At 43.0% G+C, this 19,298-nt stretch overlaps 2 protein-coding genes across 2 annotated transcripts; one reads left to right on the top strand and one right to left on the bottom strand.

The window, feature by feature from the left end:
• Window positions 1-9,721: 9,721 nt before the first annotated feature.
• On the top strand, window positions 9,722-12,611 carry Cyp18a1 (Cytochrome P450 18a1). The gene is made up of 5 exons (XM_017909146.1): window positions 9,722-10,094; window positions 10,531-10,652; window positions 10,865-11,294; window positions 11,416-11,680; window positions 12,062-12,611. Exons 1-5 carry the CDS (start codon window positions 9,722-9,724, stop codon window positions 12,489-12,491), a joined length of 1,620 nt encoding a protein of 539 aa, XP_017764635.1. The 3' UTR covers window positions 12,492-12,611.
• Window positions 12,612-14,862: 2,251 nt separating this feature from the next.
• Window positions 14,863-18,024, bottom strand: phtm (cytochrome P450 enzyme phantom). Its single transcript, XM_017909139.1, has 7 exons — window positions 17,703-18,024; window positions 16,837-16,985; window positions 16,407-16,609; window positions 15,815-16,127; window positions 15,518-15,673; window positions 15,204-15,378; window positions 14,863-15,059 (listed from the first exon to the last, which is right to left on the bottom strand). Exons 1-7 carry the CDS (start codon window positions 18,022-18,024, stop codon window positions 14,863-14,865), a joined length of 1,515 nt encoding a protein of 504 aa, XP_017764628.1.
• Between the last annotated feature and the right edge of the window lie 1,274 nt (window positions 18,025-19,298).

Raw genomic sequence — 19,298 nt, 5'->3', positions numbered from 1 at the left:
GGGTGTTGGACAGTGCAGACGAACACCATATTCTTCGTTTCCTATTCGCCTCGGATTTCGTTTGCTTGCACGCGTTTCTATTCCCTATTCCGTTTCCACGGAATACACGCTGAATGAAGTTGAAGGAATACACGCGTCCGATGGAAATACAGATGCGTATAATATGTGTAGAGGAAAACTCTACTTTTCTCCTTACCTCTTCCCTGTCGGAGAGTCTCCTTTCCTCGAGAGTCGTATGTATATACGTATGTAACTGGATTTGATGCACGCGACATACTCTTATATCTAGCTGCAAAAGCATTTGATACACTTGCTACACTCATGGTACAACACCGGTCAACGTCCTTTCGAAGGTTTGGATCATGCGATCCGAAAGGTAAGAGCGAGTGCGCAGCACGTCGCATACCGATCGATCGTTGTAAACGACTGGTCACAGGAACGGATCGATAGAGGTACGAGATCGATCAATTGTAGTATTATTGTACATATAGAGGATCAAATTATCGCGTACGTATATACGTGGAGACGAATGCACGTGCGCGCCCGCTAGCGTGCGTACGCACACGCGCACGCACACGCACGTGCACGCGTCTACCTATTCGAGTATATTTTATAAAGAATAATATTCCAGTTGATAATTATAATCGTTCGTTTTATTCGAAACGTAGGATGTATAAAATGCAATAATACACGTATGTACAATGACATAAAGTGTATACTAATATAATACATAGATAGATGTACATGCGTACACGAGTGTCATTATAACTCGTTATAACTCAACTTAACGTTTAGTCGTGGTTAGTAAGTATCGATAGAAAGAAAAATTATGGTACTCGTCGGATTATATTGTTTCGAACGACGCATCTAATAATAGGTAGGATAGAAACGTGGTTGAAAACAAACGTTCGAGGTTCGTTGTACCGATGAGAACTGAATAATGCGAATGATCTTTTTATAATATCGATGCGTGATACGCCCCTGACTCGCAGAACACGAACGTTTCCTCGAGAGATACCAACGAGGTTTCCTGTTTAAGAGGCTTGCGTTGATATTTCGATCTCATTTCGAGCCAATCCCTACCAATCATCCTGCAATCGCAATTTACAATTCTTCGTAGTTTCGTCTCTTCATCTTCTTCGTAGTCTTCGAGATCACGATGCGAAAACTTCTCGAGATTTCGTACTGGAATTTTGACCATCGGTTCCATATCTATTAGTAACATTTTCAACTAGGGATGGAAGTATAAGAATAATCGATCGAAATTGGGTAAGCGTTTTTATCATTCACGGAAAGGAAAGAAGAAATTTCGAAGGAGAGGAAGTATGTAGATCGTTCGAAGGCTAATGAGGTTCGAGTAGATCATTTTGATAGGCGGTGGGGCAAGAATCGTGAAATCAAGTTCCGCGGCCGACTTGGACGAGAAGTCGAGCCGTTTGTCACTTTTACTGTTGTTGAGGTCAGTCGAGCATTGACCGCTCGTCGATTTAATTGGTATGTACCTGTACGAGATAACGAGAAATTTATTTTCCCTTACATTCTTCCCTTCACATGTTCTCTTGTTTTTCTCCTTTATTAACCCTTAACTTTCCTCGTGTCTTTCATGCTTGGTTTCCAAGAGGCAGGAGGAAGGGCAGGAGGAAGGACAAAAGGAGGAAAAGGAGGTCGACTAAGATTTCGAGTAACAGAGAAACAAACGCGAATATCGGATCGTTTTTCGATTTCGATCGGAGGAAATCGCGCAATCGAATCGAGTCGTGGGTTTTTCTATCGTAACGAGCGTACAATTTTTGGTCACTCGATTATCCGTCGATTAAGTGGTGAGGATCGAATGGTGGTAGCCATTCGAGTGGTGAGGACCAAACGGATTACTATCCGCTATGGCTTGGAACACGGTTTGTGTGTGGCACTTATGCCACTTTATACAGCGGTCGTTCACCTCGGTTCTCCTTCGAGCTGCGAGTGTCCGAGGTGTTAGCGTCATTCGCTTCGTTCCATTTTGGCGTTGTTATCATTTTAATTGCAACCGTAGATCGATGTACGGCTATGCTGGTGTCTATAACTAATATCAGCTTCACCTATCTTCACCGGTCTATCTATAGTCCGAGGATTTCGTCTGCGTATCGAACTTGGGCTGTAAGTGCCGTAACCTCGATATATCCCTTGCGTAGATAGAGTCCAAGTTGACGTTGAAAACCGAGTAGAAAGAAGAGACGATTCGATTTCGTTACCCAGTTTCTTGGCGGTGTTACGAAATTTACGTCGCGGGAAATATTTTGACAAATTTTGCAAGAAAGATTCGACGGTCGATTTTGCAATCGCTCTATTCGGCTTGACCATTGTCGAAGTCGTTGAAAGGATGAGCGCGAAAAAAAAAATGCGCGTAAAAATGTGCGTAACGCAGGCAAATGTGTGGGTAAATATGCGAGCGGAGAAATCTGCAAATTCAGCGATCAGAAGGAGAAGATAACTTTACGGTGCACGTTTTCATGACCGAATGTATCCATCGTGCTGTACGATATCGTTCCTATGTACCTACGAGCAACATATCCACCGGTTTTGCGCCTCTTACGCAACGCAAGGGGATCTATTACGTTTGAAAGTAGAATCGTTCGGTGTGTCCGGATCAGTGAAAAAAATTAACACACCGACGATCAGCAGAATGACCGACGTTATTTCGAATAATATCGTAATATCGCAAATAATATAAAATATCTAAGGAATTTCGTATCGAGCTCGATAACGAACGCGCGCGCGTTAACTATGTAGCTATGAATCGCGAATGTGATGCGTCGCTGCACCTCCAGGGTTGGAAGCGAGATTATCTAGAGAGAAGATGAAAGGGAAGGAAAGGAAAAGATGCTGCGTGTTCGAAGGTTCCGTTTCGTTCCGTTTCGTTCCATTCCGTCCTGTTCTGTTCGATTCTACATGTTAGAAGGAGGTTCGAAAATTTCGGCTGCGAAAGAGGTCTCAGGTTATCGACCCATTGGCAGTGGTCAGTGATGGTAACGGGCGAGCAAGCGAGTAAGCGAGCAAGCGAGCAAGCGAGCAAGCGAGCAATCGAGCAATCGAGCAATCGAGCAACCGAGCACACGACCAACCGGACAACCAGTTCATCCGTCCGATGCACGGTGGTTCGGTCCTTCACCCGGCATTATCCCGAGTGTTACGTACTCGCACGTATATTACACGTGCTCGCAATATGTACATGGCGCTCCTCCGTTTGCACCCTTTAACGATCGTTGCGCCTTTCCTTCCAATATTTTTTCACTATCTTTCTCTCTTTCTTTATTTCCTTTCCTTTTCTTTTCTTTTTCTTTTCCCCTTTCTTGTCTACCTTTATATCCACGACCTATTCCGGGAATCGTAAAAATTCATCGATTTTATCGAGATCGATGACACGTGTTGTCGACCGGTAGGAGGACGCGAACGAGTTTGTATCTCTTCGTTCGAGTAATTCACATTTCCCAGATGAATTGTATAATTGTTGGGATTGTAGGTGGACGGTATGCATCATTGGCGCGTCTAATAAAGGTGTAGAAGGTTAAAAACGTAAACAGTTGAAGTAGATGTACCCGGGTAGGTAGGTGGTTTCAAAAGAAAAATTCGAAAAGTCAAACAACCATAGCCACACATCCCTCGATACGCATCTCAGAGGAGGGTTAACCACTGAGCCTTAATTTCGCGGAGGATTAAAAATTCTGCCAAGACCCAGCGCGCAACCCGGAACAATTTAATAAACCTGCTCTCCCGACGCGGAATCATCCCCAGCTGGCCATCGCCGAAATGCTCCCACCCCGGCGTGCTCCCACTCCTTCGGCCCCAAGAGCAACAGGACACTCGTCTGGACTCAGCCGAGCGCGACGGCCATAAATCTGGGAATCAATCCCGGCAGCGCGACGGTAGAAGTGCCGTAAAACGTCCGGCGTGTCGATAATGAACGCGGACAGGCCGGAATACGTTTCCGCGGTATCTTGATAGCGGCACGGACGTGTAGGGCGGGGCAGTGAGGCAGGCAGGCAGGCAGGCAGGCATAGGCAGGCATAGGCAGGCAGACAGGCAGGCAGGTAGGTAAATGGTTACAGGTACATAGGGGTCGACATCGAAAGAGCGAGTCGAAAAGAGAGCGTACGGAAGCGCAGCCGTATCAATGACATTCGACCGTGGAGAATTCATATGGCCGCGTGGCCCAAGTTCCACTATGGTTTCTAACGGATCAAGCGAAGGTCCCACGACGGGCTTCTACGGAGATTCGGAAGCGACAGCTCGAAGAAGGAATAACGGACGGTCAAAAACCGCGTTCTCGTACCCAACCGGAGCCCGGGGTCCGTTATTAGCCGTTAGAAAGGAAACCCGTTCGAAGGTGGATTGTGCGGGCGTAAATATCGCTAAAAATTACCCGACACGACTCGTTTTTCCCCTCGTTCTCCCTTTTCGTTTCACACATATAGATGTACATATTCTATACGTACATCTACAGAATGCTATCCGCGCTTATCTTGCCTCGATTCAGATTCTTCTAATTAAAACGACAAGATAAAAAAGTTCGAATCGGTGGGAAATGGTTTTCGTAAAAAATACTGCACCGATTTCGTTTCTTCCATTTCTGTTTTTCCACGAATCCGTGTTAACGATGCCCGAAATCTTCGGTACTAACGATAAATTGACGATACAACGTAATGCTTGAACAGCAGGGAGAAATGACGAGAGCGCGACGCGACGAGGAATCGAATTGGAACGTGAAATGGTCGATGGTGAAAGAAATGTGGCGGTGAGAATTAGATGGGTTAACTGGATCCCAAAGTGGTCGTTGTTCAGCCTATTCCATTTTTATTCCAACAAACTCAAATCCGTTTTGCTTTCCCAATCGCACGATACGATTCGCGCGTGTTGAAAATTCGTCGGAGAACTTTGGTACATCTAATCGCATCGTATCGCATAGTATCTCGTGGGTTGCTCGCGAGTGGGAGCGTGAGCGCGAATGGAGATACGTTCGAGGTTCGTATACGTGTTGTAGGTTCCTTCGGAAGCGGTAGGAGGTTGGAATCGCGAGGTGGCGAAGGAGGGAGTGGTAACACCTGGAATGTATGTAAGGTAAACGGCATCCGGGCAATGCCCTCGCATGTAAACAATCAGAAATTGCAGGCTTGATTACGCGAGCAAGTTGTTTCTCCCGTATACACACATTCGAAGAATCGATCACGTTTGCGTGCACGCGTGCTCACGGTCCGTAACAGTTATATAGTAGTACGAGGACTCCGGTATATGGTAGCGTACTAGTTGCCCCCTTTTCACCTGTCTTGTTCTCCTATCTAAAAGTTTAGTCCTTAATTCATCGATTTCGATGAATTTCTCTGTCTCTGTTTCTGTCGCTGTCTCTGTCACACAAACGCGCGCACACACACACACGCACACGCACACGCACACGCACACAACACACAACACACACACCTATACGACGAGAGTCCCGAGACATAAAATTTGGAATTTTGGCGGAACGGGAAGGGGCGGGGGGCGATAGAGGCAAGAAAGTTGTCCAGGGACCGATGAACATCGAGAGAGCCGATATTTTAAACTTTATCTAACTATAATAGATCAAATAGCGATTTTAAGTCATTTTTTCATTTTTTTTTTATTTTCCCCCTTTTTCTTCCGCGTTTGTCTATTTCTTTTCCTCGTTCTATATATCTGTCTATTTCTGCAATACGAAGATATTTCTTTGGTACGTTTCAACGAAGAGGTACTTGCGTATCCAAGAAAATATCAAATCGGTTGGTTCTAATCCTCGGTTGGAACGTACAGGTGAAAAATTTACGAAAAATCTTTATCTCCCTTGATTTCTATAGATCTATAGCGTACGGTGAAGATCGATCAGTTTCTCGATCGAATTTCCGAAATAAAATCAACGTGTATCGTGATAAAGGTATAATGCGATTGGTAGAAATAAAAGGAAACGAGCAGACAAAGAAACACATACGAAGCATACAAAGGTTTTTAAAGATCGAGCATCGATCTCGGGACTCGCGTGCAACGATTTGCTATATCCCGATATCCCGAACAGTTGATCGTGTAAGGCTTTTTGCTTTCAACGAATTAATATCTATCGCATTGGTCTACTGTATTAATCGGTGAATCATTTTCCTTTCGCCCTGCTTTATTCCCGTTTCATTTTCTTCCTCCTTGTTCTTCGTTTAGTTGGCCTACAGAGTTTGTTCGAATATCTCTGTTATTTCTTCGTGTTTCTTTCATCGTCGGTCTTTCTTTAACCATCTATCGAAATTCGTAGTTATTCGTCTTCGTCGTCTTTGCATTATCGTTTCTATACAAATGGCATATGGTGGACGAAACGCGACCGAATCTTCGTTGAATGCTCTTTTACAGAAATTACAATCGGTCGTGCGAATGTCCTACAATTTAAGTACATCGGTGATGAAGCGCATTGTGGCGAAATCTATCTCGTTGATATTCAATCCTGTTGATATATCTGTTACGTGTTATTACGCGCCACTATTCCAACGGAAATCGACGAAAGAACTGACATTTAAATATAGTATTTATTTCGAAGGGTTACATCGAAATCTTCGAAGCTGCGACATACGTACATACACATAGCGGATAAACGACATTCGGTCGACTTTCAGACAAACGTGTAGCACGCACGGTTTCTATTTCTATGTTCTTTGCTGTGTTTTTCCAATCGTTTTGCTATCGAGGATATTGCGCGAATGTCGAAACAAATGAGGAAACAAATGGAGGGTAATAAGATATGGTTGTTAAGCAATCGATGCCTCGAACGTTAGGATTAGTAAAAGTTTTCATCGTTTATTCGATGGCGCCTGAGTCATCTTGTGATGTATGGATTCACGTGCGGTAGAAACAACGCGTCCTGTCCTCTGTTTTCACGAATATTACTCCAAAGAACATGCATATCTTGGTTGGCAAAAGGGATATTTCTGGTATCGTCCCTGGTGAAAACCGGACATGGCTATCGAGAAAGAATACGAACTGGGTCAATGACCCAACCGTCGAAGAATCGCGACTGTTCAGCGGTGACCACGTCTGTGTCGTGGTACACGCGTTACTGTGAAAAATGAGATTCGTTTAAACGCTAAAGAAACAATTTCGCGGCTTAAACGATCATTTGTCTTATCTCTCGTTTTACGGTCGTTTTACTCTCGTTTTTTATAAAATGCTTTTAAATTTGCAGTTACAACTTTGCGTCTGCAGAAAAAGGAAATATGTATTATTACTATACTTTGAACAGAGAAAAAAACTTGTAGCTGGAATAATTTCGTCACAATTAATACAGTTCGCTAACATCGAAATTATATTCCTATGCAATTTTCCAATAGAAACAGAGAGTGAGAGCGAGAGCGACAGCGAGAGAAAGAAAAACACAGAGAGAGAGAGAGAGAGAGAGAGAGAGAGAGAGAGAGAAGAGAGAAGAGAAGAGAAATTGCCTCGCATCGAACGAAAGAGTATGTCTTGTCTTATTTGCCTGTTTATTATGTTTATTACGTTTATTACGTTCGTCGTCTTTATTAAGTTTATCAGGTTTACTGTAACGATTCATCGGTTTTGTATGAACTGTTTGCCTGTGAACTCTATCGTTAATTTTCGTTCGAAAGGTATATAGTCGAAGGAAGAGAAAGAGAGGCTACAAAGCACAGATCGAATGAATGGTTGACCCGAAGCGGATCCTTTACGAGTAAAACGGAAAGGCACCGTTGGGTTTGGTGATAGCAATCCCCACCTTAGGGTGACGGTTTCGAATCCCTGCAGGGGGCCTGAATCTCCCCACCCCCGCCCCCACCCCATATGCCCCTTCCTCTTGCTACTGTGGTGGCGGTATCGGAGACCTCGTGGTCTCCGTCCAACGAGACCGTGGAACAACGAATCCGCCCTTGCACCCTCGGCGGAAGTTAGTCTACTATATCCTACCCTGACGGCAAAGCTCGTGTTCAACCCCCACCGAGTTTCGCGTGTCACCGTAGTAACTCGTTCAACGGACCGCGGTCTTACACGACTCCTTCCGCTCCTTTGCGTTCGTCTCTGCTCCTCTTTGTACCGTTGCCCCACCATATTCAGAGACTGCCGGGGGGCAATTGAGAGGCATCCGGGGGGCCATTTAGAGTCGCTGGGGGGCCGGTACTCGATGAGTCACTATATAAGACGGGCAAGGACAAGAAGGTGTATGTTAGTATACACTCAATCTTTCCGTGGCTCGCAGGATTCACCAAGTAGCGAGCGCCGGTGAATTCGGCTGCGGCTGTGACCGACTTTTTTTTCTTCCTTCACTCTTTCTCTTTCTCTCTCTTATTTCCTTTATACCTTCTTTTCCTAACTCTTCTATTCCCCGATTATTTTCTCTCGTATCATATTCCACTACTTCGTTAAATAATCGGTTAACTCGCTCTCTCGCTCCCATCCCACCCCACGCCCACTCCACCCCCTTCTCTTTCTCTGTTGTTCATTACTTCCATTGATTCTCCTACCACGTTTCTTCCCCTGATACGTAAGCAAAAACGGGCGCGTTTGCCACCTGTATGCATATGCATGCGTTCTTTCTACCTGCCGTTTCAACCTGTTGCTGTTACATTTTGCGGTTTTTCTAACCAGGTTCATCTTAGATGTCACCTTATCGACGCTACGTCTCGCATTCGTCTCTTTTTTCTCTAATTTCATCGCGTTATCCCAATTACTGCGTAACGCGTTAAATCGGCTACAAGGATTACCGTTTGACAAAGCACTTTGATTCTTCGCTCTCGCACACGTGCACACACGCGTGCACGCGCGCACGCGCGCGTACGCAACGCAAACGCACACAAGCGAACGCTCTCCTTACCCCCTCCCATTGCATATATTCCCCTCCAGAGTATGCCCCACCAGTCTGGTCAGATTTGATACTTAAAGCCGCGAATTTCGGAAGCATCGTTTCGAGTAGGAAAATTGTGTTCACGTCGATACGAAACCAGCTAAGGGGAAGCTTGAACGTGTTTTTCGTTGCATCGTGTGTACGTGTATCGTAACGAAAAAAGGAGGAATAAAGGGAGAAACGTAGAAAGCGAAAGGGATAAGGCAAACGCAGAGAGAGAGAGAGAGAGAGAGAGAGAGAGAGAGAGAGAGAGAGAGAGATCGAAAGAGCGAGAGGGCGGGAGGGTGTGTGTGTGTGTGTGTGTGTGTGAGAGAGAGAGAGAGAGAGAGAGAGAGAGAGAGAGGGAGAGAGAGACAGACAGACAGACAGACAGACAGAGAGGGAGAAAAGGAGCGAGGGAGGGAGTGAGGGAGGGAGAGGTAGATAGAGAAAAAGGGTTGGAAAACCAAGAAAGAGGCAACGATCCGAAGGCACGAGAGGGAGAAGAAAAGAAAATCGAAAGAAGGAAGGAGAAAGGGAAAAAATAGGAAGTAACAACGAAGATCGTGCGTAAGATTAAGGCGTAAGAAGAAATCGAGGAAGGAAGAAAGAGAAAAAGTAAGGAGAGTAAGGGAAGGTGGAGAAAATCAAAGTTACGAAAAGGAAGTGCAACATAGGACGACATAACCGAAAGGGGAAAGCACAGTACGAAGGAAGCGAATAATAATAGTATATGAAGATTAAGGGGCAGCTAGCGCGAGTTTATTTCGGATTAAGGAAATTGATAGGAGAAGTTTGAGATATAGGAGGAAAGGACGAAAGGCGTATCAAAGTTGACAGGACAGAGTACTTAGTGGAAATCGCGCGATGTTAGTGGAACACGCGAAGCATTGGGCTTGGCAAGCAATGGGTGGTACGAGAATCGAGGTCCTTTACACATTTCTCGTATTCCTAGGTGTATTATTGGTAGCAAGGTGCTTGCAATGGCTTAGGTATGTGCGCTCTCTGCCTCCAGGGCCTTGGGGTGTACCCGTGTTTGGTTATTTGCCATTTCTGAAAGGCGACGTTCACCTCCAGTACGGAGAACTGGCAAAAAAGTATGGTCCAATGTTCAGTGCACGACTAGGAACGCAACTGGTGGTTGTTCTTAGCGATCACCGTACAATTCGCGACACGTTTCGTCGGGAAGAGTTTACTGGCAGACCGCATACCGAGTTCATCAACATCCTCGGCGGATACGGTAAGTGTATACCATGTGACGCTTGTCATTCTCGCTTTCCGATAACCAGCTTTATCTCGAATTTGCTCTTTTCCAGATATTTTACTTTGTCTTTCCCATTACATTTCCTTTAATACTTTTCCTCTTTTTCCTATCAACTTTCTCGCTACTGCATGCACGCGTTCCATTTCTCTCTCTTTCTCTCTCTCATTTCGTTTTTCTTTTCTTTGTCGAAAAGTTTTATTCGCTCTACTTTAAAAACAATTTTTTCGCGTCACCGATTCTTTCGATTCCGTGATTGTCGATAGAAAAATTGGTATACATTTTGTAAAGAATTTATATTTTGTTCCATATGAATTAAAATCTGCTGAATCTGTTTTGTTTATTCGAGATAATCCTATTCAGTGAGCTGGTCAGTTTCATTCGCTTTTGTAGCTCAGAAGTTTTTCTCTCGTAGGTATTATCAACACCGAAGGTGCTATGTGGAAAGACCAAAGAAAATTTCTTCACGATAAACTCAGAGGCTTCGGCATGACCTATATGGGCGGTGGAAAGAAAATTATGGAATCGAGAATCATGGTGAGCGCTATATATTGAAAAATCTCATTTTCTATTCCTCTACGTACATACGTATTCCTTCTTTCCTTATGCTATACGGTATAATCGCGCGATTTCTCGACAAATTCGTCCCTTCGTTGCTTTAGTAGAGAGAGAGAGAGAGAGAGAGAGAGAGAGAGAGAGAGAATTGGAATGGAAAGAATGCACGTTGAATGTATCATATTTGATTTTAGCGCGAAGTGAAGACGTTTCTTCGTGGATTAGCATCGGAACAAGGTACACCGACGGACGTTTCCGCATCCCTTGGCATGTCGATTAGCAATGTTATTTGTTCCATCATAATGGGAGTTCGTTTTCAACACGGTGACGATAGATTCAAAAGATTCATGGACCTGATCGAGGAAGGTTTCAAGTTATTTGGCAGTATGGCTGCTGTCAACTTTATTCCCGTAATGCGTTATTTGCCTTGTTTGCAAAAGGTTCGAAACAAGATATCGGAAAATCGTGCAGAAATGGCTGATTTTTTTCAAGAAGCAGTCGATCAGCATCGAGCAACGTTCGATGAAAGCACCGTGCGAGATCTCGTCGATGCGTATTTGCTCGAGATCGAGAAAGCGAAGGGAGAAGGTCGCGCTAAAATGCTCTTTGAAGGAAAGAATCACGGTAAGACAACGGTGACGATACGATGTATGATCGAGATTCTCGTTTCTTCTTTCTCAATTGATTCTCCATGTCATGATTTATCTCTAACGATTTATCCTTTTGTCTTCTTAACTAATCGTAGATCGTCAAATGCAACAAATACTCGGCGATTTGTTCTCTGCTGGCATGGAAACGGTGAAAACCACGCTGGAATGGGCCATGATCTTGATGCTACATCACCCGGATGCGGCAACTGCTGTACAGGAAGAATTGGATCAGGTGGTAGGAAAATCGAGGATGCCTGCCCTAGAGGATCTCCCTTTTCTTCCGATAACAGAAGCGACGATACTCGAAGTTCTTAGAAGATCTAGTATCGTTCCTTTGGGTACCACTCACGCGACTACAAGGTAATTAGAAATATCGTTGTCATTTTTTCCTAATCGACGTATCGCGGTTTAATTATCAAAATGGTCGCTTTAACGATCATGCGTTATATTATCGTAAGAAGTAAAGGCTAGCGAGGCAAAAGTGGAGAAACGGTCAATGGCAGAAGTGAAAGGAATAAAGACGAGACGAGACGTTTAACGCATTGAGGCGCACGAAGCGTGGATAGGCGAGGCGGAAGGAAAAGAGAAAGAGAGGGAGAGAGAGGGAGAGTAGAGAGAGAGAGAGAGAGAGAGAGAGAGAGAGAGAGAGAGAGAGAGAGAGAGAGAGAGAGAGAGTGAGAGTGAGAGAGAGAGAGAAGAAAGAAGAGACTGGTATGATTGAAAGTCGTGGAAATGTTTCAGAGATGTGACGTTACACGGTTACACGATACCAGCTGGATCGCAAGTGGTGCCATTGCTACACGCTGTACATATGGATCCAGAACTTTGGGAGGAGCCCGAGGAGTTTCGGCCGAGTCGGTTTCTCTCGGCCGAAGGTAAAGTCCAGAAACCGGAATACTTTATGCCTTTCGGTGTTGGCAGACGTATGTGTCTCGGCGATGTGTTGGCACGTATGGAATTATTCTTGTTCTTTAGTTCGTTGATGCACACATTTGAGTTGCGATCGCCACAGGGTTCGTCCTTGCCGAGTTTGCGTGGTAATGCCGGTGTGACCGTCACGCCTGACCCTTTCGACGTTTGCTTATTACCAAGAAATCTGGACCTCATCGAAGATGCGAATAACGATATGATTTCCTCTGGTGCCATACTGCGAAATATCGGCAGTCACTGAGATTGCCGTTTTCCTCAATGCTCCTCTCTCTCTTACACACACACACACACACACACACACACACACACGGTAATCGTTCCTAACGAGACCGACCCGATCCGATTCTATCCGACTCGATCCACCGACCTTGTTCGTGCTTAACCAATCTCGTAAGATTATTCTCGGCGTTGAATCGATCTTCGAGATGAAATTCATCGATTTTGAGATCCCGTTGAGATTCCTTTAATCCTTTAACAAAAGCGTTTACTATCGTGAAACTCGTTACACGTGACATTGACTTTTCACGATTTTCGTTTGTCCGGTTGCCTTGCGTTTACTGGCCGACGCGTCGAAACAAAGCTCTTTCGCTGCTTATTTATTCGCATTTAGTCATTAGTGTTACCTAGAAGATGTATGTCGGGACAAAACGTATGTTTAAGGTTGAATGATTTGAAACGTGATTGCATGTCTTTCGATATTTCGATAGTTGGATTGATGTCGAAGACGATTTATGAAAACGGTTTAATAATGACGAATCTTGGCGTTATTGGATTTGTTGTCTTGACGCAGTCTCAGAGGCAAAAAGAGACAAAAGACTTGTAGATAGAGAAGATGGCGAAAGGAATAATTGTTAATAACGGTATTAGTAATAAGCTAGCGGCAATGGCAGCAACGGTTGTAAATGTAGTAGTATGTTGATAATGTTAGTAATGTTAGCGATGACAGTAGCGAAGATAGCAACGACAATAATGGCAATATCGATTATAGCGATAGTGGGATGTAGTGATAGAATAAGAATTTTGGGGTGTTCGTGAAACGAGTTGGTGAAAAACTGTAATCGCATAGGAAATACGCTATGAGTGTGCGCATGCGTGTTTGTATTTTCCCTTATCGTTCGAAAGTTTTCACGCGGCTAACCGTTCGAACGGATTAGATCGCAGAGGGCTGCGAGTCAGATGGACGCGGCTATTGACCTAGAACAGTGATTTTCGTGAAAGTTAGAACGAGAGATTCTTGCGACACCACGGTGTTGTATATAGTTACGTGGCGTTTCAGAATTCAAGACCGGCATAGAACTCGATCCGTTCGGTGCGGGCAAAGAGATTAAGGCTGTGAATTTCGAATTTAGGACATGGGACCCACGAGATCCCTGTGATATCGCGATCGTAAAATCATTTCCAAAGATATTTTTGTTACGTGTCAGGCGAAAGCCGACGAACCATCGACGCGACTTCTTCATTTCTTTATGTTGTAGAACCGTCTTCATTTCTCATTTCTTTCCTCGCTTTACGTCCCCCTTTACGTTCCCTTTACGTTTCCTTTACATTCCATTTGCTATACCGAGCTTGGACGCCGCGTAGGAAACAGCGCGTCGATGGTTCGTTTGTATTCACCGGTAAGAAATTTAAGCGTGACATGTTCGAATTACGGCGCATCGCATTGTGTTCATCCGCCGATCGCGAATCTGTGTTACTTGATGTTAATCGATCATTAAACATGTTACTTCTCGTTTCATTTAACTTGTAATTCTGATTAATAACGCATGTCTCCTCTTTTCTCCTTTCTTTCTATTCTTTCTTTTTTTTTGCATTCGCGAAATAAATCAGTGTTTTGTGTTTATTTAACGGAAATCAGTGGACGTGGTTATTCGACGAATTCTCGCATCGTTACTTATCCACAAAAACGAATCTTGCTCGATTATCAGGATTATATTCTTGATTCTTTGTAATTGAAAAATTACATTCCCCGTTTTTTTATTTACTAACCTATTGGATTCGATAGATTATTACCCTCCCTTATTTTCGCTATCCTTACTTGGACATTTATTCGGTATTTTCCTATCTTAGTACGCTCGAAATGTCGGTCCGCCATGCGAGGAAGGAAGGGATAAAGGAATGTAAAGGACTCTGATACGTTCGTGTCATGAGGATTTGATCGTATGTTTCACAAATTCAAGTACATGGCCGTGGGAGGAAAAATCAAGGAACGAGGGTAGGAAGCTAAGGTCCGAGGGCTGACGGACGGCGTAAAACAGGCATGTATTTAAACAAGAAAAGATACATAAAACACGAGTAAATGGCAAAAAATAGGTAAGAAATAGGTAAGAAATAGGTAAGAAGTAGGTGAGAAATAGGTGAGAAATAGGTAAGAAAGAGGTGAGAAAGAGAGGAAAATGGAGAGAAGAAGAGAGAGACATGGAGGGGTAAGAGAGAGGAAAGGAGAAACCATTACTAAATGATCGATAGTCGAAGCGGGGTATACGAGTTGTCAAAGGTATTTATTTCGATGAAAAAATACTCGTAACAGTTGGATATTAGTAATCGTGGGTACTGGCGAATAAGCCAATAATCCAGTGGAGAAAGGTAAGAAAAGGGAAAGAGGAAATGGTCTGTTACCGATTATGAATAATAATCCGTCGCGTAGCGAACGCTAAGCGATGGGGCTTCGGTACGAGTGTGATACCGCATTCACCTTCCAGATCGACGGTTTCGTTTGATGGAACGGATATAACGAATGCACGCAATATCCTTCCGGCAAACAAGAACAGTATCATCCTAGCGAGTTCCTCTCCGACGCAGACACGTTTTCCTTTGAATAGAACGATATACGATATAACGGAATGATATAACGATTTGAAAGGAAACGGAAGAAACGGACGTTTTGATGTGGCCGTTATGTTTGATCGCAGGAAGAAAATGTGCAGAAAGAAAGAAAAAGAAAAGATAAAATTACCAGCTTGGAATGGAAGAAACGATTCCGGTTTAAAGAAAGTTCCATCATCGGTCAGGAATCTATCGGGTCGAAATTCGAGGGGTTCTTTCCAGTAAGCTGGATCGGTATGGACAGCCCATTGCATAGGCACGATCATGGTACCGCGTGGCACATCGTAATCACCGATACGCGAATCCTGGAGAAAAAGAAAATTTTCCTTCGAAAATAATGCGATGACTGTAAAATCGTTCTTTGGCTCTTTTTCGTTCGAGCCGTATATATTTACTTGAGATTTACTGCAGATAGAAATACATACTTATTTACATATGGTATACCTCTAACGTTCCATGAGGAATGCCAAGCGGAGTAACGCTCCTCAGCCTTTGCACTTCGGCCAAAGCAGCTTCGAGCCGAGGCATGCCGGTTCTGTCATTCAAAGTAGGTTCATTTCCTTCTTGCAGATATCGATCCATTTCTGCCTGTACTTTTTCCTACGAATTATCATCGAGAATTATCAACGATTCATTTTTTTATGCATCGTATCGCGTATTAAAAAGAGTTGCTATTAAAAGAGTTGGTTGGGAAAGAATCGTAATGGTAGAACGAATAACGTTTCCAGCAGGTATATTTACCTGTTCCGTAGGATAAGCAGCCATGAATAAGAGAAACCAACGAAGGGTAGTCAGGGTTGTATCAGTTCCGGCACCAAAAAGGTCCGCTAATAAATGGTAAAGTTGTGGTTCCGTGAAATGGCCAGATTCCGTAGCGTTTCTCATTCTCATTTGTTCGTCGAATGCCGCCAAAAAGCTTTCGATTTTATTTTTACTTTCCGGCATTTTTGAGATTCGCGCTCGGTGTTCACTGAGTATTCCACGATACACCTGGTGCGTTTTCTCCTTTCCATCGACGATAGTCCGTATCGTACGTCCGTACCAAGGTAAAAATCTAACAAGTAAATTTCATAGCTTCGAAATTTTGATTTCCTTTTTATCAGATCTTTGATAAAAAGTTCTATCGTGATCCAAAGTTTTAAATATACAATCTATACTCCCATCTATATATTCTACACTCCCATATTATCATTGTATATAGGCACGTTTGCTGTTCTAGTGCATGTTCGATAGTATAACTTTATTGCAGCATTCGTCAGTATTTCTATCGTTTGGTTATGAAACCGGTTATAGTATATTCGTAGTAATAAATATTATTCGTGGATGAATGTACCTGAGAAAGGGTAAAAAGTTGAGGGGACCAGCCACGCCAATTTCTTTCACTCCCTCTTCCTGCAAATGTCTCAACCATTTCCAAACTTCTTCTTCCTCTTCGTACGTTTTTCCAAACACGATGCTATTAACGAAATTACCCATACAGTGATGAAGCGTGTTTAATGGATCGATCGGTTCATTTGCCGCACGTTCTTTCAGTACCTATCGTACACGGGTAAACAAAATGGTATCGAAAGTTCTCCGTATGATGTATGACGACGTATGACGTATGACGTATGACGTATCATGCTAAAGCATCGAATCGAATGCGAGTGGAATGCGAGTCGAATGCGAGTCGAATGCGAATCGAATGCGAATCGAATCCGAATGCAGTTCCAGTAAAGATTACAATTGACCAATATTCTAATTCAGATTGAAACAACGTATACCGATACACATTCGTCCGCCGCTTCCGATATTCGTTTCTCCATCCTCTCTCGTCGTGGCCCTTCGTGCTTTACCATTCCAAAGTTTCGTAAACAGTTACTAACGAATTTCCTTTGCTCCTTCCATCGTTCTCCTTCGGCGCAAACTAGACCTGCGCAAAGTAACGACAAGTAAATAGACTTGGAAGCAACGATCGGAAAAGCTTACTATTCTATTCAACAATTCTATTCACAATTCTTCTATTCTAACATATATAACTTGGACATTCGTTTTTATTACTATTTATCATGCTTTATCAAGTTGGCCCTTTTCTTGTTGTTATTCGAAAAATCAACGTAGGCATTTTCTTAATAGCGAGCTATAGTTGGCATAGAGATTTGTAAATACGCGTTACCGTTCAACTCGGATAGGGTAAGATTAGGATAATTATCGTAAAAACCAGCCACCTATTTTTCTAATCTTCCGTTCTTTTTAAATCTTGATTCGATTTGCATCGCATATTATAATTCGCGATACGTTTCGCGATGCGTTTCGCGTGTTAGACGATGAAAAGTACTAATAATAATGAAAAGTACTAATATCAATGCTATATTCGTTTTTCTTTATATATGCTGTTGAAAATAAATTTAATATAAATAAGAGCATATATAGCATAAATAAGAGTATCGTATTCTTGTATTATTATATGCGAAGAAGACTTATAAAGAAAGCGAGATAAAAGGAATAGATGCGAAGAAGACTTATAAAGAAAGCGAGATAAAAGGAATAGATGCGAAGGTAGGTATGAAGATTAGACACTGCGAGAGATGTAAGCAAGTACTGGAAATGGTAATCAGGTAAGTATGAGAGCTAATAGAGTTAATCTTACCGTATCCTTGCATAATTCCATGTGTAAGATACAAAGGAGCTCTGCCAGCGAATGCATCTTTCGCGAAAGCCTGCCGTATCAGTTGGGGATCTGACAATAAAACAGTATAAACGGAACCCATACGAAATCCGCACACAGGTCCGTAAACTCTGGCTAATTTTGTCAAAGTTTCATGCGGTTTTCCTCCGTCGATCCATGGGAGATAACCAACGATCGGAAGTTGCCACGGACCGGGTGGCAAACGACGTACCTTTCGATTTCTATAGAAAATATATACGAGAAGAGAAAAAGCTAAAAAGAATAACGCATAAACGAAATTCATCGTGAACGCTAGTTTGATCCGATGATATCTGATGTATTTTTTTCACTGGATTGATCGTGACGATGACGATGTTGGTCAAGTCGAATTTTCTGGCACGATATTCGTTGCCTTATCTGTAACAAGAAATAAATAGATATAGAAAATGCAATGTAGAAGAAAGTTATACTTTCTAACGAAGTTAAATAAAACACTGTTTAAAAGTTTAACGGCAATAAAGGTGAATAGTTTTATAGAAGAAAATTCAATTTTCAGTTTCTCAATGTTCCTTTGAATATTCGTGTCCTTACCGCATAGTCGTAGCGTAGTAGTAGCAGTTCTCTGCCAGTAATATCAAAGTAAATGGAAAGATTATCTTCACGTTAGTGAACAAACATGAAACGATGGAGACAAAAAATACCATCCACTTGCAACGAGAACGATCGAACAACTATCGAGCAGGCTGTAAAATGCCATATGATTCCTTGTACGTAGTACGATTGTTATCGGCACTTGGTTGTTTAACCGAGTCAAGCCTGACAAGAGTGAGAACAGAAGCAACTTGAATTTTTGACTATCAAATCGCCGATCTACTGTTTTACAATTGTGACACAGCTACGTCGACACGAGTGACACGATCGGATCGATTAAAATTTATTCTACGAACAATTCATGTTCAATTTCTGCTTTTTCCGAATTCAAAGATTTCATTCCAGATTAAATATATACAACGATTCGAATAACGACAGATTTTAAAACTCGTACACGAGTGGAAACAATGTCGCGCACCGAAGCTTCCAAAACTACGGACACAAATCTTTGACAAACCTCTGCCTGCATTTGTCGTACGTTGATGCCTATCCATTAGTTGATCCGTCGTTCATTCATTGTCTTTTACTGAATAACAGAAGGCAACTTTTTATCTTTCGATAGATTTACGATAGTTTCAAGTATTCTTCGATTTTCATTACCGCGCTAGAATAGTACTCTAACCTAACGCAGAGCACCGTGATGAAAGTCCGCTACCTACGAAGAGGTTAACAACGCAACTATCTTTTCTTACTCGGTGGATACGGTGTCGCGATTTTATCATCGCTATAATTGCTAACACTGCTTTTCGTTGTCTGAGATCAGCAGAAATTGGATAAACGTAACTTAAGTTTTCGGTGCAACGCGTCCTCGTGTTCTACTCACTTTCACCATACACCTTCATTACGATGATCGTAAAGATGGACAGGAATCATCAAAGTTGATATGAAACAATCCGAGGAAAGACGTAGGCGAAGGCGAAGGCGAAG

The sequence above is a fragment of the Eufriesea mexicana genome, unplaced genomic scaffold, assembly GCF_001483705.2.
Source record: "Eufriesea mexicana isolate 0111107269 unplaced genomic scaffold, ASM148370v2 scaffold15236, whole genome shotgun sequence".
Classification (NCBI taxonomy): Eukaryota; Metazoa; Arthropoda; class Insecta; order Hymenoptera; family Apidae; genus Eufriesea; species Eufriesea mexicana.
Note: the sequence above shows the minus strand (reverse complement) of the source record. Positions and strands in the feature narration are given on the sequence as shown.